We start from the raw sequence: 21,805 nt of genomic DNA on the forward strand, positions 1-21,805 counted from the left end.
TGGCCATTCAGATATAAACTAGCTACATCAAAGATTTATAAAGTAAGAATAATGGCTCCTTACAACTCTTATCAGTCCAGACATGCAGCTCCTGTGCAAGTTCAGGAATCACCAAAAAAGTTCGCCACCCTTGCCGTTTCTTTGATTTTAAAATGTCCCCAAAAATGTGATCTCCAATATATAAAATGTCTTTGCCCTTGGCTCCCAACAGATCACAGATTGTATCAGATGAACCTGAAACAATGGAACGAACAATGAGAAAACAATAAATGTCTCCATATTAAAAACCAGTGTTCCAAGTACCATAACCATTAAATACAATTAATTTTATTCTTTTAACTATGTGAGGAACACACTAAAAGGGTGCACCTTTCTTAAAGATAAAGACTCACCATTGTCTTTTTTCATCAACCTTTTTAGTGCCCCTAAGACAAGGCCTTTAGCTCCACTGTGCTCACCAGAGCTCTTGATCACCAAACGCAAGAGCAACAAAACTACACGTCTCAGCTTTAGGGGGCATAACCCTTCAAAGTACCACTGCCATTTCTCATCACAGATCTGCCATTAGGTTGGCTTTGTTCCACTGCTTTTCATTCCAACAAAACACACATCTGTGTCCACAAGGGCTCCTAAAAACCCCTAGAGGACCCCTTGGGAACCACCCGACATGATTCCAGACACTGAGAAAATGCCTCAAATAGGCAAAAGGAGGATTGGAAAAAACTGATCCTTTTAGTGAAAATCAAAGGTTCACTAGGACATACTGACCACTTCTCAAAACCTTTCTCCCTGACTCCTATTGTATTAGTAGGTGATTGAAGTGTTTACCATCAGGAGACGATATCTTTAGAATTCTAAAGAGTATATGTGGCACTGTGCCAGGAGGACACCAAAGCTTTCAGGTCTCAGCAAAGGTCTGAGCAAAGACTTACACTAAATAAAGGGAAGTCTGTGACTCACCCCCAGAGTAGACAATGCCATGCTGCAAGGGGCCCGTGTAGGTACCAATCTTCAGCTTGCCAGTTTTCTGTGAGAAAAGAATAGGAACTTCGTAATGCTTTATCCTTCTATCACAATCTCCACCCAAAATGCTACTTGGCTAGGCAGCCAAATGAATGTCACTTCTGAATTATATTCATTTGAATTATTCTGCTATATCGATTAAGACCAAAAAACTTCAAAAGAGAGATATGGCTAATAAGTTAAAACTACCTGTTTCCGTAGGGAGAGAAGGAGTGGGGAAAGGAGAAACATTAAGGGTAATTGCTCACAGATACACCTTCCTCTCAACTTACAGTATCCACCTGACGCAGTACTGTGCCTTCTCCAAAAAAGAGTGGTTTCCGTGCGTCCACCAAGATGAGGTCAAAGTAGGACTGCCATGGTCGGTGGGAGCTCCCAGGCTGATAAGGGAGAAACAGCAAAAGCCGAAACATCACTCCTAACCTTAAAGCACTCATGTTTCATCTCAATCAGACGAAAGGAATGTAGAAATACTAAGTATAACCAGAAAATCCCACTGTTAAAAACATATTGTGGCTTATTATAAGCCACATCCTTTTGGAAGCAGGCAAAGTAAAAATATAAATAATGACTCTAACCACTATATTTTAAATCGTTTCACCTACTTATCAATTTATTTCAAGCAATATAATGTATGAAAGAAAGTGCTCACACTCTAAAAATGGGCTATAAGAGGCTCAAAGGGGCTAAGGAGAGTTGCAAAACAAGTATGTACAAGACAGATTAAGAAAGAGGCCGATTAGCATCAGAACTGAAGTATACAACTGACGTGGAACTATTATTAGCAGATTTCATCAGTTATGTTCTCAGAATGATGGTTCCAGGTACACACTGGTCTTTGGCTTATATGGCAGGCTAATCAGCACTAATGTAGAAGGGATGCCCATTAACATTACTTCCATCCTGAACTGGAACCATGGCATTAACCTTTTAAGGTCAAGCCAAAGAGCACTGCATTACTCTGCTTTTAGGTGATCTCAAAACAGTTATTTATGACATTTATTCAAAGAAGCCTAGTGACTAAATCGCAATGAGTATTCCTTAAATCTAAATATGGCCATACTACAGGAATGAAGACTTCTCTGCTAAATATCAAGGTTAGCTGTTCTTTTGGCACAGAACTCAGCAATAACTAACAGCAGAATCTAGACGTTGGCAAGAATATATACATTTTCTCTGTTTCTTTTAATTACATTATCTTCTTCAACCTGAAAATTCCTTTATTTGCCACACAAATGTAACAATTCTGTATAGAATTTCTTGGGCATAAAATTATTCTGGGGCTTCCCTGGTGGCGCAGTGGTTGAGAGTCTGCCTGCCAGTGCAGGGGACACGGATTCGAGCCCTGGTCCGGGAAGATCCCACATGCCGCGGAGCAACTAGGCCCGTGAGCCACAATTACTGAGCCTGCGTGTCTGGAGCCTGTGCTCTGCAACGAGAGGCCGTGATAGTGAGAGGTCCGCACACCGCGGTGAAGAGTGGCCCCCACTTGCCCCAACTAGAGAAAGCCCTCGCACAGAAATGAAGACCCAACACAGCCATAAATAAATAAATAAAAAATTTAAAAAAATTATTCTGATCTCATCCTATTAAATACCACATGAATCTTTCTTATTTCTGTCTACTAAGTTTTCAAACTGCTAGCAACTTTAAATTACACTAACTCCTGGCATTACTACCTTTTTTTAAAAAATATTTATTGATTTTTGGCTGCACTGGGTCTTCGGTGCTGTGCACAGGCTTTCTCTAGTTGCAGGAAGAGGGGGCTACTCTTCGCTGTGGTGCACGGGCTTCTCATTGCCGTGGCTTCTCTTGTTGCGGAGCATGGGCTCTAGGTGCGCGGGCTTCAGTAGTTGTGGCACACGGGCTCTAGAGTGCAGGCTCAGTAGTTGTGAGTAGGCTTAGCTGCTCCTCGGCATGTGGGATCTTCCCAGACCAGGGCTCAAACCTGTGTCCCCTGCATTGGCAGGCGGATTCTTAACCACTGTGCCACCAGGGAAGCCCATTACTTCTAATATTAATGAAGATTTCTGGATGGCTCCTGACCAATTCCTTACCCTCAACATTCCAGGATATTAAATGCATTCATTGTTACTAAAGCAACAGTCTGTTAAGTTACATAGAGTACCTTGGGGCCATGTGGGAAATCAAACAGGTAAGTCATAATTTTCTGGGAAAAAAAAAAAAAATCCAACATAAGGTCCATATACTACTTCTGCGAGAGATATATGACACCTAAATAAATCACACACAAGCTTTTTATAAGACATGTCTTTTTCAATACAAGATTCATCACATTCTTGTTCCCTCTAAAGTTTATGAAATCATGGCAGTGGAAGAAGCCAGAAATGAATGCTTCATCATAGCAAACAAACGCAAGCTTCTGACATTCTCAGTAGAACACAGACTTCTAGATTTTTTTGTACAGATTCACATCCATATATTCCTATCCAGTTCTCCTAGAGGACTGGAACACGTATTTGGAGGTAAAGGGTATCTGAGATAAGGGTGTAGAGATAACTGATGACTCACATGGAAATAATATACCTTGGCCCTCTTACTACTGTTCCTAGACCAACCAAGCCAACTTACTTGCTTACTCCAAATCACCAAATTTCTAAATCAACATTTTACATAAAGAGGATTGGGGAGTGCTGAGCTTCCTGCTAGTACTGGGAACTTGTAACTGTCTTAGCAAAAGTAACATGATAAGGAGTTAAATCATCTTTTCTATATGCTTTAATCATGGCAAAAAATTTTTTTAAGTTAAGAGGTAGTAAATTTTGATGGCTAAGAGTCAAAACACCTTAGCACCATCTATTTCTGTCTGGCTCCCAACAGCAGGGAGGGCACATATGTACACATGTGCAATAATAAAGGGTGTAACTTCTCAAGTTTTAGAAATGAAGCACAAAGAGACAACGAAGACATTTTAATCAGCGCAAATGTTTTAAATAACCCCTAAGAGAAAACCTTCAAGTAGCCAATTGTAATGAGGGAAAATAGTCAAAAGAAATATTTAGAAAAATTTGAGAACCGCTCTGATGTATGCTATATATTTTTGCTTTTTTCATTCTGCTTTCAAAATGAAATGGCAATAAAATACCCTCACTTAGTAAACTATCTTCCTCATTACAGTCGCAGTTCTTTAGTCCAAAATAATTCCTTTGTATAAATAAACAAATATGAATATTAAGCACTTACATCTGTGTATTTATAGTCACTGTTGGTGGCAAGAAATACTTTCCCTACTTCCTTCATCCGGCTTAGAAGCAAAGGCAGTTTTCCCTGAAATATAATTATGATGATGAGCGAAACACTAAAACACACAGATATTCCTCCACTTATGTTGGGGTTATGTCCCGATAATACACCAAACATGACAGCTAGCCAAGCCTACCTTAAACGTGCTGAGAACATACACTGGCCTACAGTTGCGCAAAATCATCGAACACAAAGCCTATTTTATAATAAAGTGGTTGAATATCTCATGTAATTTATTGAATACTGTACTGAAAGTGAAGAGTAGAACGGATGTTACCAGTTGTCTACCCCCGTGATCGCATGGCTGACTGGGAGCTGTAGCTCACTGCTGCTGCCCAGCATCACGAGAGTATCGTAGGGCATATCACTAGCCTGGGAAAAGATCAAAATTCAAAATTCCACATACAGTTTCTACTGAATGTGTATTGCTTTCACACCATCGTAAAGTCAAAAAATCTTAAGTTGGGGACCATCTGTATATATTCATTTACACTGTGGAGTAGTTAGACACTGGACTTTTGTCCACTGAAATAGGAATAGGGGATGCCCTTTAAGGGAGGGATGGTTGGTTGGTTGGTTTCAGAATTTTGCATTTAGAAGACCACACTGTCACTATGCATGAGTTAAGTATCATGTATGTAGTGTATACATGGTGTATATATAATAGATTTATATATAAAATATATAAATGATTATATGCCTATTAAAAACATATCTCTAACTTCCTCATTATGTCTGCCTCAGGAAAGAGTTTAAATTACCTTGTAATCTCTAAAAGTTAGTGAATTAAGTGTGTGAGAGATGAGGAGAAGCTGATTTTTAAACATCATCAGCTAAATACTCTATGGAGAGTATTAGATATGGCTTCACTGTATATACTTTTATTTTATGAAATACCTTGCAGAAGTGACATGATGTGTCATGAAGCAACCTAGAAATGTCCAGAGCCACCTGCAGATACATGAGGAAATTCTAACTCCTGATGTGACAAGAAAAACAGCCTTTCCTTCTCTCACAGTAAATAGCTTCCTTCACTTAAATCCTCCTGAACCCCTCAGTGTTCTTTCTTGAAACAACAATCATGGGAGTGGGAGTGGACGGGAAATAGGAGGTACAAAGAATGAAAACAATAAGAAATCTTTACCAAAGAACTTTGAGAAAATAATTGCATTCTACTTTTACTCTGTAAGAAAAGGAAGAAGTATCTCATCTCAGTGCTGTGTGTGTCTGTGTGTACTTTTTATTTTGAAATAATTTCAGACTTACAGAAAAGTTGTGAAAATAGTACAGAGGGTTTCTATATATTCTTTATCCAGCTTCCCTTAATATTAACATCTTAACCCCAGCATAATGATCAAAACTAAGAAATTAACATTGGCACAATGCTTTTAACTAAACTACAGATATTTAAAAATTTTATTAGGTTTTCCACTAATGTCACTTGAAGTATTTTAAAGCTTTCCTCATTATTCCCTGTTTATAGGTTAAAGACAATTTAAATAATAGTCACATATATGGTGGGGTTTTTTTTGTTTTTTTGGGTTTTTTTTTGCGGTACACGGGCCTCTCACTGCTGTGGCCTCTCCCGTTGCGGAACACAGGCTCCGGATGCGCAGGCTCAGCGGCCATGGCTCACAGGCCCAGCCGCTCCGTGGCATGTGGGATCTTCCCGGACCGGGGCACGAACCCGCATCCCCTGCATCGGCAGGTGGACTCTCAACCACTGCGCTACCAGGGAAGCCCCATATGTACATTTTTTAGATGATCTAGCGCTGTGGTTATGATTCAGGATACATTTAGGTGTGACTTTGGCTTTACTACTTATTCACTGTATGAACTTGGGCAAGTTATTTAAGTCCCCAGTTTCTTCATCTATAAAGCAGAGGTAACAGTAACTAACTCACAGTTATATGGAAGATTAAATGGGATAATGAATGTAATCACTTAGCACAGTGATGTGCGCAAAGTAACCACTCTAGCTGCTGTTATTGTAATTAGAGCTAAAAGGACAAATGAAATACTGGGTCTTCTTGCCTAATAACAAACAAGAAAAACTAAAACCCATGCTCTGGCTGAAAACTCTTGGTGATTATACTCGGAGTGTGTTAAACTGCCACGACAGAGAAATATCTTCTCTTGTCCACTTCATTATAAATAAGCTTGTTATTAATTTCCCTAATAGGTAAAGGAAGCTATCATGCAGATCTATTTTTCCCTTTATTACTTACATCTTTGACTACATACTTCTCAAGATTTTCAACTGTCTTTTCCTTAAGGGAACCCTAGAGAAAGAAAAAAGGAAGCAAGAAGAGAACAAAATCAATTTTTAAGTTTATTATAAAAACTGTGACTACTGTCAGCCTAAATGCATTTCTTAAGTATTTCCAGAAAAGTAGATAAACTAAACAAGGCCAGGATAAAGTGGCAGATGTGATGTGCTGCAACTCCACCTCCAAAATGTATTTAAAATATAAAACTATTTTTATTTTAAACTAGAAATCAAAAGGCATTTCATATTTTATTCAGCATAATTTATAATAAATGTAAACATAATATTACTTAGTTAATGTTATTGGCCAAGTGGGAGGTATTTGGAAAAAACAAATGGACCATAATCATCCTGAAAGGATATGGTAAGTATAATCCTAATGCTAAAATCTCTTCCAGTAAGTTTGGGAAATGCAAACTGAAATAAGATCTAGAAGCCAAGCACCACCACTGAGGAAAGACCGGCATTACCTCTGTAAGCAGGACAGCCAAAGACAAGGACAGAAGTATTCTAGACAGCTATCACCAGCGGCAAATCCCCCCCCCCCTTTTTTTAACAGATGAACAATTCTGCTCTATTTGCACTTGGAAAGTTAATGTCAGACCATAAAAAACACATGCCAGGCAGTGAGCAGGTGAAGAAGCAGCTCCTAGGTACCTTGTAATGAACCCAGTCAACCGCATCTCTTACATCCTGGAACATACTCCGGTAAGACATGAAGAGGTCCCCATCTTTAAATCCGGTTTCACAGCTACAGAAAGATAAAAAGAACATGACAGGGAATCCAAAAGAGGGTAAATAAAATGAATATCAAACATTGCCCAGGGGACCCAAAGGTTCCATTGTCACATAATAAAGGCCGTGTGGCTAATTTGGAAAATAATTACTCCCTAATGAAAACCCATTTTGACCACCAGAGATGACTACAGTGTTCAATGGAATACAATAACTGTGAACAGATACAAAGTGGTAGAAGAATATACTGAATGGAAGCTAAAAGGCCAGTTCCAAAAATATCAGGTCCTTTATCACTTTTAAGAAACAGGTTCCCGTCAAAGAAACATTTAAAATTGGTCATTTGGTTCTCTCCACCCTCACTTTTCTGACATTGTCTCTAGGTACTAAGGTATTGTCTATTTTCTGTTTATCTTAGTGACTTAGTGCTCCACCAAATTTAGTGCCTTGAAGTGGATAAGGCCTAAAGAGGATAAGAAGTTTGCAAACTCTGGCACATACGGCTGAACTTACAATTCTCCCTAGAAAGGAAAGGATAACTTTTTCAAGACTTAAGCAAAATTTTACTTCAGGGAGGATAAACAGTATTTACTACTCAATTAATCTTGCTGGGCCTGGGAATGAAACTAAATTACCATCCCTGAATGGCTCCTGGGTAGCTGCTGTGAAATGAGTTGGGGGGTTTTAGTGCAATTCTGCTTGGACAGATAATCATCACACAAACCTCCCACTCAGTTGTCACAATTAGCACCTCTGCTGGCCGTCTTCATTCCCAGGAGAAGCCAATCAGAAGTGGTCCCTTCCAAACATGGCTGCAGCACACTGGCAAGGAGAGGGCCGTGTGGGAGGTGAGAGCCTGCATGGAGCTGCTGGTGCTGTCCCATCTCTCAGGCTGGCAATGTGGCATCTTTCACTAGCACTAAATTCACTTCAGAAAAGCAGAAAAGACCTGCAGTGGCCAGTTCTCTAAAACCCTGTACATTAATTTTTTAAAAAATCAATTGGAAAAAGAAAATTATAGTATATACATACCTGGTATATCTGGAACAATTAGTAAAAAAATCTACTAGGCAGGCCAACAGGTAGGTCTCTGAAAAATGAAGAATAGATATTCATAAGCTAGAAGTGAGATAATGAAATTTGTTTCATTATGTCCTTGCGCAAAGACAAACGATCATGGAAAGAAGGGAAAGCATCAGTATATATAAGCATAGAATAAGCATAGAATATATAATATATAAGCATAGAATGAGTCTACCTGGTAGGTTGAATAGTGTGTTCAGAATGTAAAATCTTTCAGTGTCATCTCGTTGAATAAATTTATTTGGATACTGCTCTCTAGTTTCTGGTCTGAAAGAAAAAAATTTAAATTGACTGACATTCAAAAATAACATTATAACTCTGAGACATATTCATCATTCAAAAATTAATTCAGATATTTTGGTGGCTATGTGCAAGGCAGGGTTCCAAATGATACACATGGCAGGACTTCCCTGGTGGCGCAGTAGATAGGACTCTGTGCTCCCAATACAGGGTGCCTGGGTTCTATCCCTGGTCGGGGAATTAGATTCCACATGCATGCCGCAACTAAGTAAGGGTTTGCATGCCACAACTAAGGAGCTCTGGAGCTGCAAGTAAGGAGTCCCCGTGCTGCAACCAAGACCTGGTGCAACCAAATAAAAAAAAAAAAATTTAAAAAACCCAAAAAACACATGGGTAGCTCTGAAAAGGAAGAAGCTTGGTTCCAGCCCCTAAAAAGTTCTCAGTCTGGTAAGGGAGGTGAGTCACATACACAGACAATTACAAAAAGGTAAAAAAATCACAACTACAAGCAAGGTGCGAAGAGCTATGAGAAAACTGAAGAAGGGGAGACCATTTCAACTTAAGGGGTAGAGAGAAGTGAATATGGGAATGTGGAGAGGAAAATCTTGGAAGAATTCATGAAAATGGTAGCATATGAGCTGGCCCTTGAAAGCTAGATAGACGAATCCAGAAACTAGTCTGAGAAAAGGGAACAGAGAAAAATAAAGCTAGAAAGACGAATTGAGGCAATTATGCTATTGTTTTTATACTTCATTCAGGGGCAACAGTGCCACTGACAGTTTTGGGGTTTTCTGGCTACATTGGGTCTTTGTTGCTGCCTGCGGGCTTTTCTCTAGTTGCCGCTAGTGGGGGCTACTCTTTGTTGCAGTGCATGGGCTTCTCATTGCAGTGGCTTCTCTTGTTGCAGAGCACAGACTCCAGGCGCGTGGGCTTCAGTAGTTGTGGTACGCAGGGGCTACTCTTCATTGCAGTGCATGGGCTTCTCAATGTGGTGGCTTCTCTTGTTGCAGAGCACGGACTCCAGGCGTGCGGGCTTCAGTAGTTGTGGCACGCAGGCTCAGTAGTTGTGGCTCACGGGCTCTAGAGTGCAGGCTCAGTAGCTGTGGCGCATGGCATAGCTGCTCCGCGGCATGTAGGATCTTCCTAGACCAGGGCTCAAACCAGTGTCCCCTGCATTGGCAGGCGATTCTTAACCACTGTGCCACCATGTAAGTCCCCACTGACAGCTTTTAAGCAGAAGGATAAAACCATCAGAGCTGAATTGTAAATATATTAAATTAGTAGGCGTTTTAGGATAAAACGGAGGAAGAAATGTGATGTGTTGCAAAAATGGCTACAAATTCTTCCTATCATTTTGTAATGTGACTTTGCAGTTTTTCTGATTAAGAGGCTCAGTCTATTTCTCCATCCTTGAATACAGGCTTGAATGGCAGCAAATGGGATCCAAGCAGAGACTTGGAAAACACATGTGTATTGGGGCTTGCCTACTCTTGCTGCACTTGGAACTCTGAGACTGCTATGTGAATGAGAGTGAGATAACCTGCTGGAGGATAAAAGGTTACATGCAGAAATGAGGTGCCCCAGCCAACAGGCTGCCAACTGCCAGACATGCGAGTGAGGCCATTCTAGATCAGCTGAGCAATCCCAGAATTGCCCAGCTGACTCTCAGAATTTTGAGCTAAATCAAATGGCCATTGTTTTAAGCCACTAAGTTTTGAAGTACTTTATTATGCAGCAAAAACTAACTGACACAGAGACAGAGGCCTGGGAAATCAGTTAGGGGATTACTGTAGTAGTCCAGTTGAGAGCAGGAGGGGCATGTCCTAGAGTGGGCGCAAAGGAAATTAAAGAGAAGAATTATTCAGGAGAGACTGCCAAGGTAAAATGAACAAGACGAGGCAACTTATCGGATGTAGTAGATGAGGAACATAAGAGCCAAAGATGATGATGCTCACACTAAGAGGGTGTCTCTGAGAGGGTGGTGGTACCATAAACAGAATCATGAAAACTAGATAAAAAGTAGATATAAGAGGAATTTTATTTTGGATATGTTAATCTAAAAGTAAACATTTTTACAGGCAATTAGAAACAAAGGTCAAGAACTTAAAATAGAGATTCAAACTTGAGAGATAGCTGGGATCATCTCTGCACAGGTAATAAATGAAGTCAGCAAGACTATTAGAGCAGAAGAGGCCACTTAAGAGTGCAGAGAAAGAAGAGCAGACTGAGACTAGATCCACAGAAGACATTCAGAGTTTAAAAGAAAAAGACAGTGAAAAAAAAACAGAAGTTAGAGATGCATGAGAACCTGAAAGAGTGAAATAAAACACTGCAAGAAGAGGAAGGGGATATATTATTAATAAAAATATTACAGAGAGTATATATAGGGGTGGGATAGGGAGGGTGGGAGGGGGACGCAAGAGGGAGGAGATATGGGGATATATGTATACCTGATTCACTTTGTTATAAAGCAGAAAGTAACACACCATTGTAAAGCAATTATACTCCAATAAAGATGTTTAAAATATATATATATATATTACAGAGAAACCAAAAGGGAGAAAAACTAAAATATAAAAATGCACAGTCCTCACAGTAAAATATGAAGATTAACTATTTTGAATAAAGGACACCAAATTTAAAGTTCATACTCAGAATAACTTGGGTAAATTCCTGCTTGTGTTTGTTAACTACAAATGGCATAAACTCTAGTTAGGGATATAAAATCACATTAGCTCCCTGTCTTAGTCACCCTTCTGAAATAAGTGTTCCCAATAAAGAATAACTTTATGGAATAGCATATCTTCTAGCCTTCCAAGATTTTCTGTAATGAAAATTAAGGCAGAAGGGAATAGTAATGATACGCTTTCCTCAGTCAGGTTTAGTAAGATGACCTTTTCATCATTAAAGAATAATTCCTTTACCTAAATATAGTTATTTATTAGGCAATTAGAACCCAAACAGACTTATAAATACAGTTAGTGATTACATTTTGTTTACTATATTTGTTTTTTTGGGTTGTTTATGTTCTTTTTTAAATTTTATTTTTGGCTGCGTTGGGTCTTCGTTGCTGCACATGGGCTTTCTCTAATTGCGGCGAGCGGGGGCTACTCTTCGTTGCAGTGCACGGGCTTCTCACTGCAGTGGCTCCTCTTGTTGCAGAGCACGGGTTCTAGGCACGCGGGCTTCAGTAGTTGTGGCACGCGGGCTCTAGATCACAGGCTCAGTAGTTGTGGTGCATGGGCTTAGTTGCTCCGCAGCATGGACCAGGGCTTGAACCCATGTCCCGTGCATTGGCAGGCGGATTCTTAACCACTGCGCCACCGGGGAAGCCCCTACTATATTTGTTTTACTTTTTTTTTTTTTTAAACGTTTGGCCGCGCCTCACAGCTTGCAGGACCTTAGTTCCCGGACCAGGGACCGAACCTGCACCCTTGGCAGTGAAAGTACGGAGTTCTAACCACTGGACCGCCAGGGAATTCCCTACATTTTGTTTAAATTAAGTGTCAAGTCATGCTAGTATACATTTAAAATAAAAATTAATTCATGGGGAGGTAATGTATCATAAAGGAAGGAATGCTAGACTTGGAGTTGGGAAGAAAACGCTTATAATACAGTACTGCTAACTATGTGTGACCCACAGAATAAAGGTTTGATCTCAATATTATCCTAGTCTAAAACTTTAAAAGCCTTTACCATAATCTGAAAAGAGGCTCCAACTCAATTGGCAAGGCATATAAGGTGATGCGTGCTGGAGCCCTAATTTTCCTTCCAACCTTGTCCACCACTATACTTCAATAATTATCTCCCTTTCCCTCCATCTTCATTCTGTCCTTCTCCATGGACTTTTTTTTTTTTAAATTTAACTCTAAAGACTGTACAGTGCTAATAAGTACTGTTTGAATGATTCTGCATTTACTCATAAATGACTTATTTCTGAAACAATATTAAATGTATTTCCAAAGGAGCTATTTGGAAACTTTATTGGCTTATTTGGGGGGGAAGAAAGGAGGTCTATGGATCTTGAGTTAGTAAATCTAATTGTAGTACTAATATATAGAATTTCTTCTCTTCCTTTTCTTCTCTGACTACACCCCTACCCAGTAACACAAAAGTCCATTTCAGACGTTCATAAATAGAACCTTGGTTCATCATCATTGGGATTCTGAATTGTAGTGACAATATCTATACATAAAATAGCTTGGGTTTTTAGTTTTATTTGCATGCCTTTTGATATTCATGAACTTGAACAAACCCCTCACGAGCGGAACAGTGAAAGGAAGATAGATATAACCACTGGTCTAACCAGGTGTGTCAAGGTAGGGTGTTCACTTCATACTGTTCTATGTACACTTGGAAATTGTTTAGCCTGTGTAATGCCAGCTGAAGAGTCTTGTAACATATGATTCAATTCCAAATAGGGCATTGCTGTGACCTCAGATTTAAAGGAAACTCTGGTACAGTTTCTGTTAGTTTGTGTCTCTTATCCCAAAATGTATTTACCAAAAAGACACTGTCTCTTTAACAACTTCATTGTAGACTGTGGTTTTTACTACTTTGCTACTGAAAATAAATAACAGACTGACACTTAACCCATTTTGATTTTAAGAGTTGCCGTGATCCTAATACAGTGTCAGTAGTAAATTAGGTAATATAACAGTAGAGAAAATCATATACTGTAATTGTAAAGCCACAATTATAGAAACTGTCATGTTATGGCACTGTGATTTTTAAAGAAAAAATTGAGATGTTTCACAAAAAAACACTAGATACTAAATTTTATCTGCTGTTTATTACTGGGGTGAAAAGTCCAAATTAGTAAGAATAGTGGAAATATTCTAATTATGAAAATAAAACGTATCCTTATTTGTTTTAAATAGTGTCACTCTGTATTCATTTTTAACCCCATGTTTTTAAAAATTTTAACCACATGATCAAATACCTGAAGGTACTCATTGTAATATAAAAAATAATGTATTAGCTGTTAAAAATCTCATTTACATTGCTGTAGTTTTAAATTTTTCAAAGCACTTTTACATACATACCTCTTCTGAGCAGCTACCTGAGAACTGTATTACAAAGGAGAAAATAAAAATCTTAGAATTTCAAATAAGTCAAAGCCACTACAGTTCTTTTGGGGCAAGTTTCAAGATTAGCTTTGTTGTATGCTATATAAAATCAGAAGGCACTAATTTAAACAAAATGTAACTGCTAACTATATTTATAAGTCAGTTTGGGTCCTCACTGCCTAATAAATAATTTTTAAGTATCCTTATGTAAAGGAAATGATCTTTAATGATGAGGGAATAGGAAAGTATATTGTATTTGGGGAGACAATATCATCTTCATATTGTTTGACTATAAAAACACGAGAAAGAGGTTAAAGGTTCTTTGTACTCACCCCCTTATGAAGTTAAATCCATGTGCACAAACCAAGAGGTTTCCATAGGCATCAACTTTCAAAAGATTTCCGTAGAGTGTATCAAAGACAAGTCCCCTATGTAAAAATGAAGACATCACCAATCATGCAAAGTAATAAAGGCAATAATCTAATGGAGTATTTACTCCATCACCACAAACCAACCCTCACCTTATTCAGGTTTTATGGCAGCTCAAGTATGTCCCCAAACAATATAACTCTAGAGGCTAAAGTGAGTGAATAAAATCTTAAAAACGAATCTCAGAACAACTAACAAATATTTACTCTGTCCAGATAAATAATCACAACTGTTTTATGTGAGAAATAAGAGCTTAATCAAACAAGGTGTAAACAATAGTTCCTCTTAATACAGCTGGTTCTATCCTAAAACAGAGTCTCTCTTAATTTCCTTGGACAACTGAGCTGCCTTATATTTCCCTGTGTCACATGTTGTATATGGGACAGATATGATGGCATCTCAAAATAAGCATCATCTTTCTCTTTTTTTAAAAGAGTTTTTTGGTGTGGACCAATTTTAAAGTCTTCTATTGAATTTGTGACATATTGCTTCTGTTTTATGTTTTGTTTTTTTGGCCACGAGGCATGTGGTATCTTAGCTCCCCGACCAGGGATCGAACCCACACCCCCTGCATTGGAAGGCGAAGTCCCAACCACTGGACCGCCAGGGAAGTCCTAGCATCATCTTTCTTAGTGTCAAATCTTTCTTATCAAATCCAGGAATGCAAACTGCCAAGAAGCCTCCTGATTACCAAGTTAAATATATTAGCAAAACATGTAACCGCTCTCCAATAGCATAAGAGAAGAGCATCTGCGATTACTGTCCATCAATTTTAATAATCCCTCTTCTTTCTCATAAATGGATCTTCTTTAATAACAATAAACTAAGTTCAAAGTTCAAGTCAGGAACACAAAATATATGGTGTACATGAAAGGTTTCATGGTCATTTCAGAATCAACACTAACCAAAAACAAACAAAAAACCCCCAAAGAATCTTTTGATGTTTTGTTGGTTTTTTGTTTGTTTGGGGGAAGTTTTTTGGTTGAGGATGCTTTTGGAATTATTAATTTTGGGGACAGAAGGAGGAGTCTTAATCCAAAAATAATCTTGAAATATTACCTGGTAGGGAATGTAGAATCATATGCAAAGCTGAGCAGCTCCTGAGGATAGCCAATAGAAACTAATCTCTCCACAGTAAGCTCAAAACCAAGGGACTCATACTCCGGGGACTTGTACACTGCACAAAGAGGAGGTTCTCATTAAAAGAATAGCCACTTAAAATAGAAGGCAAATGAGCGAATTTCTACTTTCCCAATTCCTCTCTCCTCCTAAATCTGCCATTTTTCTTCGTTTCCTTCAAACTCCATGTTTTGTACCGCCCTGAGTAATCACAGAACTCAACTGTCAGTCTGTGGAAATAGGTCATATTATAGTAGGAGGAGCAGCAACAAAATGAATTATCAGGCATTTCAGAAGAGTTCCTTCATTCTTAGGAAACCTAATCCCCAAATTTTTTCCTCTTTATTCTTTCATGCCCACAATCTAAAGGCAGGTGGGATAATGTAATATGCACAGCTGTGATATTAACCATGAGAATATAATTAATATAAAACTAGATAGATCTATGTATGTTGAAGTCCTCACTGTTGTGCATGATTGGTGTAGGAATCCTTCAAAATTAGTTGTTTTTTCTTTTTTTAAAGACCAGTCTATTTTTAGAATTCCTATCTGGCTTAGTAGTTACTTTAAATTCCTTCTCCAATCAGCATGATTCCATTTGTTAGGATTTACTTGTTTTCTTTATCAGCCCTGACAATGTCATAGCCATCAAAATTGCATTTTGCAAATTATTAGTGCTAAAACAACCATAAGAAGACATGTCTGAGATAGGAAAATCTGGATATGAATTGGGAATTAGACATTGAAGAATTATAACTCATTTTATTAGACCTGATTATGGAAGAATGAGTACGAGCAAGTATAATATATATAAAATATATATATCTCCTATCTGCCAAAGAAGAAAAATGAGTTTTTTACAGGTGAAATAAAATGGATTTTGGAATATAGGGGTTTCTCTCTAATATTATATGTCTGAAGTTTTCTACAATGAAAAATCTTTTCAGAATCATCATTGCAGTTTAGTATAAAGAAAATGCTCCTTTAAACACATTTCTTCCAAATGAAAGATGTAGGTAGGCAACCATCCATCAGTCTCTAGGGTGGGTAAGCCATATTAAAAATAAAAATACCTGCAATCTTGCTAAATGCCAAATGAGGATTAAAAAACACCCCCAAACATCCTATTCTTTTGTCTCATAATAATTAAACTATTATTATTATTATAGTTCTACCTATAATTAACATATATAGCCTATGGCTCAAACTGATTCTTCATTGCAATTAGTCTGCCTATCCAAGTTAGTGCTAATGTTTTAATGAGTATGATTCAACTTTCCCTTTCCAAAAACAATCCTTTAGAATATTTCTGGAAATACATAAAAGAAAACAGCAATAGTGGTTTCCTCCACAGAAGGGAACTGAGTGACTAAGAGATAGGGGAAGGAAGAAGACTTTCAGGTACCTTCTTCTGTACCTTTAAAACTTGTGACATATTAATGTATTATCTATTCTTTTTAATTGAAATTAAAAAAAAACAAGGTGAGATTTTAAAATCCTTTAATAAACATTTGTCATATTTATAAGCCTCAAAATTTTAAGGTCCTTTAGGAGATGCTTAAGTCTCATCTCACCAGAACAATGCCAAAAGAAGCTGTCATTTCGTCTGTGGTCTCAGGGGTAATAATAATTTAAGGCTAATGCTAACCCCGGCTAACATTTTCAAAACTGGCTATATTTTTCCCCTCCCATCAATTCCAACCCCATCCTCACCCATCCCTGCCCACAAAATTTTTTGAATCCTCAAGTGTGGAATTCTTAAATTTGAATGATGTACACTGTGGTAAAGCAAGTGCTATATATTCATACATGCTAACAGAATAAGAGCTGGTGTATTATCATAAAACCAGGAAAGCATGGTATCCACTAATGTCAATTTGAATTATTTTGAGAGTATAAAAGAATATCTCACCCCACCCCGTGCTTCCACCTCAATTGAAAGTGAATTTCATTTTAACAAAATTTTCATAAAACAAAAATTACTTCTCAGTTCTAACAAAGCCCCACTTATGTCAAACAATATTTAATGGAACAAAATTCCAGTATAGCTCAATAATTTGGATAATCCATTGACATTCATTCTCATAGGATTTGGCCCATATAAAATGTTTTCAATTATTAATTTTTCAGAAAGATGATTTGCTGGATATGCCTTAAGAATGGGAGACAGAAACAAAACTTAAACACCCTCCACCCAGGCTCGCCCCTAAATGAATAATTTTCCCTAGTTAGGGAAGTGATGGAGTAATAGTGATTAAAATCTATTTCTATGAGACAATTCAGATTGAAACCCAAATCAATTTACTCAGAATTTTGGGTGAAAAAAAATGTGTGAGGGCAGAGATCTCAATTCCCCATTTTGCCACCATAAAGAATAGAATAACAGAAAATAAAACACTATACTCTTGTCACATTGTGTTTATTCCAAGGCAGAACTTCCAAGTGTTCAACTGAGATGGCTTTCTAGAAATTCCACCTACAGAAATAAATACTTTAAATTTCCTTTTTCTCAATGAGTTTAAGGTGCTTCCAAAAAATACAGTGTTATTTTCCCCATTTGCTAACTTGAAGTTACACAGCATGTAGAAACATCAGCTGAAGCCAGAATTTCGGTCTCCCTGAGTCTCATCCAAAGCTTTCTGTGGTGGCATATCATATAGTGCCACTGTTAAAAATGAATTTCTAGATTAAGTAGGCTATCAACATTTAAGCTTGGGTGTTGAAACACACTACTCTCCCTCCAATTTTTTCAACTAGTCCAAAAGAAACTTCTCTAATCACAGGTGGGAATGGATTTAGCAAAGAGAGTCCAAGTTCCACTCTGACAACACTATCTATTTCACTAAGCTCTATATTAATCAGTAAGACCTACAAGGTATTGACATTTTCTCATAAGGTTCCTGGATAATCATTTCAGTAACACGAACTCCCAGGTCATTAAATCAGCTGCTAGAGAACTGTACAGTACAACCAGGGCTGGAGAAGCAGAATTGCAGCTGCACAGAGCATGAATCTAGATGTTTTGTTCTAAATGTCCCTTGGGAAAAATCACAATTTGTTCTGACCTGGTGGTAAAAATGACAATTCCTGAACCCTACAAAGTACCATCATGTCTTAAATAAATAAACAGATAGATAGCAAAATTTCTTTTTTAATCAACCAGGCCCTTCAAAGCCGGCCTGGACATCTGTGGGGAATCATATATATCACCTCAGACTAGAGCTCTATATGCCCTCCACAGCTGCAAAGGCTCTAATTTCAGTTTGTCTGGCAAAACTGGCAAGTAAATGATGCATAGCTTCAAACTCAGTTCTCACAACTGACCCAAAACACTGCCAATAGCTTCAAGAGTAAACACAGCCTCACACATTCACTGCTTATTTCTCTTTCAAGAAGGTCCTCAGGCCTATTCTAATTTACCCAATATCCAAAGACAAAGGAAGAGGTTATTTTAAGGGCCAGAGTCCAAAAAGGAGGACTGCTTCAGGCACCAGGGCAGCACACAGTGTTCTCAGGTTACGTAACCAGACTATAAAGAGAACAACCAAAGCTTTGAAAGCTGAAGCTACTGAGAGCATTTAAAGATATTCTTTACTCCATAATCTGCGAGGGAAAAACAGTTCTTCAAAAAATATCAGCTGCATGTTGTGGGGGTGAAAGTTGTGGGCTGTTTTGAGTAGAATTTGTTCATACAAGATAGAATCTGGATTAGAGGAGACAGTCCCTTTAGGTGAGCTGAAAACTTTCTGCAGGGAAGTCTGGAATTCTCATGCACTTTTTACCTTTGCCACCAAGACACACTGTGTAGTAGTTTATAGATTTTAGACAAAGGAAGGGCAAACCTCTACAGAGGTTCCAGCCTAGCAGAATGCTGCTGCCAAAATGAGAACTCACATGAGGCAGATGCAGATGCAGAGTGTGTCACTCCAGTCTTGAAGGAGTTACACTGGCACTCCTGTTAAAAAACAAAACAAAGCAACAAAACAAAACAAAAACAAAAACTGGTTTTAAAACTGTTGTGATGGGCTGGAACAGAGAGATACCATTTGGAAATTGGTATTAATAGGAGTTACTGCCTCCTATTTAGAAGCCTCTGACCATCACTTAAATTCATCTAATTAGCCACAACAAAACAAGGGTATTGAAGATAAGCTTAAGTATTATACATTATTTAACTTTTCCAGTACCCTGAGCCTGGATTACAAGCCAAGTCTGATCCTGAATGTTAAATCAAAATGTTAAGTCAAAAGACAAACAGAAAAATAAATTTCTTTTGTCTTAGTTTATTTTTTCTAGCACATTTCAGGTTTATATGATAGAAACTGAATGCAACTGGTAAACAGCGTTTAGAATTGAACTATAGTAAGTGAAACAGACTAATAAAGGATACAAGAATATACCAGAGCAGTCTCATCTTAAACTAAGTCTACCTGTACCTATCTACCTACTTTTCTACCCTTCTAACACCTAATTTTGTAATCTTGATAAAAATAAAAACCAACATCACCCTACTAAAAATCTAACCAGATGTCTAAATATGAAATAGAGGGTAAAAATTTATTTTGATTCTGTGAGTGTATATTTGCCCTCAGTAAATGGAGTCATACTACTCTACTTTCATAAAGTTAAAGAAACTACCTAGTCTAGTAAGATAACTGACTTGAAGATACATAAATCCTTTCAAGATACTGATACTTTTTTTTTTTTTTTTTTTTTTTTTTTGCAGTACCTGGGCCTCTCACTGTGTGGCCTCTCCCGTTGCGGAGCACAGGCTCCGGACGCGCAGGCTCAGTGGCCATGGCTCACAGGCCCAGCCGCTCCACGGCACGTGGGATCCTCCTGGACCGGGGCACGAACCCGTGTCCCCTGCATTGGCAGGCGGACTCTCAACCACTGCACCACCAGGGAAGCCCAAGATATTGATACTTTTAAGATATGAATTGTGTTTAACTTTATAGGGAGTCATTTTTCCTCGAGACATTTAGGTTTTTGAAAACATATGGTTGGATTTCACCAACTTCTGGATTTTTTGTGAAAGGGAGATGGTACTAAATGGAAGAGCAAAAATGACTAAATACAATGTTGAAAATTTCTAAAAACATTACAACTAGGAGAAACCAGCACTACCAATCACACTTTGAAAAGCAAAAATCCAACCCAACCACTCAAGAATAGTTATTTGCTTTTATGCTGTGAATGTGATCAACATCAGTGTTCTCTATTTATTTAGGCTAAGTGATCTTAGCTCTCTGAGACTGTAACTAGCAAAGATAATAATTCACATTTTCATTAAGGAAACTTTAAATTAAATCTTTCCATTCCCATATAAACAGACACCAGAGGACTTTTTCTACTTTTCACAACTATTTGAAAACCCCAATGCAATATCACAGACATAGTCAAAAATTTTCTCTCTAACATAAGAGATCATAAATGATCTAAAAAGAGATATTGAAAAATTCTAAAAACTACCTCAATTTTAATTTACCTAAAATACAAAAGCTAGATACCATTAAACACTTTCAGTAATATAAAATAAAACCAACTCCCACATGGCTAGACATGTAAATAAGTAAACAAGTAGAGTCTGAAAGACTGCCAGTCTCAATTTATTGCAAAAGTAAAATTAAATGGTAATTAAAAGATTTGTTTTAAAAATTACCAAGAGTATTAAAAGAATGTTTATTTTAAAATAAAATGAAAAAAATTACCTAACTCAAAATTTTCCCTCTGAGAACCTGTATGCTTACTAGGAATGTGTATTTCGGCTATTGTTTTCAACTTAAAATGCGGAAAACTGAAAATTATTGAAATAACTTTAAAAATCCTCTTTAACCAAAGAAGCTGCTTGTAATTAAAAAAAAAAGAAATAGCTAGTATATAATTTTTCCACCAAATAAGAACAGATCATCACACTCAAATGCCTGTACTAAAGTTAGAATAATATAACAGACATTTGGATGCCTACTGTGTACAGGTACTAGATGCTAAGAACAGAAAACAAAATAACTCATGGTCTTTGGCCTGAAGGAGCTCGTAGTGCGCTACAGGGATATACAATTAGATATTTATAATAAGTTTTAGAAGATCCACAATACAATGTGACTAAGGAGGTACAGAGGGACAGAAACGGGGCCAATTAACCCAGCCCAGGAAGTCTTCTTAAAAAATATGCATGGGACTTACCTGGTGGCGCAGTGGCTAAGAATCTGCCTGCCAATGGAGGGGACATGGGTCCAAGCCCCGTTCCGAGAAGATCCCACATGCTGTGGAACAACTGAGCCCATGTGCCACAACTACTGAGCCTGCGCTCTAGAGCCCGCGAGCCACAACTACTGAGCCTGAGTGCCACAGCTACTGAAGCCTGCACACCTAGAGCCCGTGCTCTGCAACAAGAAGCCATGCAATGAGAAGCCCGCACACTGCAATGAAGAGTAGCCCCTGCTCGCTGCAACTAGAGAAAGCCCTTGTGCAGCAACAAAGACCCAACATAGCCAAAAACAAAATTAATAATAAATCTATTAAAAAAAATATATATATATGTATCATTTACTCAGGATTATACGGATAATTC

At 38.0% G+C, this 21,805-nt stretch overlaps 1 protein-coding gene across 8 annotated transcripts in view; it reads right to left on the minus strand.

Moving 5' to 3' along the window:
• The window catches only part of NT5C2 (5'-nucleotidase, cytosolic II), a 68,100-nt gene that overhangs the window by 3,953 nt on the left and 42,342 nt on the right, over positions 1 to 21,805 (minus strand). For 4 of the 8 annotated variants that reach the window (XM_027112482.1, XM_027112478.1, XM_027112484.1 and 1 more), the window contains exons 3-14: positions 15,172 to 15,289; positions 14,016 to 14,111; positions 13,660 to 13,683; positions 8,550 to 8,641; positions 8,324 to 8,381; positions 7,214 to 7,307; positions 6,516 to 6,569; positions 4,228 to 4,311; positions 3,152 to 3,193; positions 1,296 to 1,403; positions 961 to 1,027; positions 64 to 234 (exon numbers count right to left, since the gene is read on the minus strand). In XM_027112482.1, the coding sequence (XP_026968283.1) occupies positions 64 to 234; positions 961 to 1,027; positions 1,296 to 1,403; positions 3,152 to 3,193; positions 4,228 to 4,311; positions 6,516 to 6,569; positions 7,214 to 7,307; positions 8,324 to 8,381; positions 8,550 to 8,641; positions 13,660 to 13,683; positions 14,016 to 14,111; positions 15,172 to 15,289 (1,008 nt within the window). Of the gene's footprint in view, positions 1 to 63; positions 235 to 960; positions 1,028 to 1,295; positions 1,404 to 3,151; positions 3,194 to 4,227; positions 4,312 to 6,515; positions 6,570 to 7,213; positions 7,308 to 8,015; positions 8,131 to 8,323; positions 8,382 to 8,549; positions 8,642 to 13,659; positions 13,684 to 14,015; positions 14,112 to 15,171; positions 15,290 to 19,125; positions 19,186 to 21,805 lie in introns of those variants that run through there. The other 4 variants (XM_027112486.1, XM_027112480.1, XM_027112481.1 and 1 more) reach the window with 4 other exon arrangements.

Source organism: Aethalodelphis obliquidens, unplaced genomic scaffold (genome assembly GCF_003676395.1).
Source record: "Aethalodelphis obliquidens isolate GAN/ISIS:26980383/991018 unplaced genomic scaffold, ASM367639v1 scaffold11, whole genome shotgun sequence".
NCBI classification, from domain to species: Eukaryota; Metazoa; Chordata; class Mammalia; order Artiodactyla; family Delphinidae; genus Aethalodelphis; species Aethalodelphis obliquidens.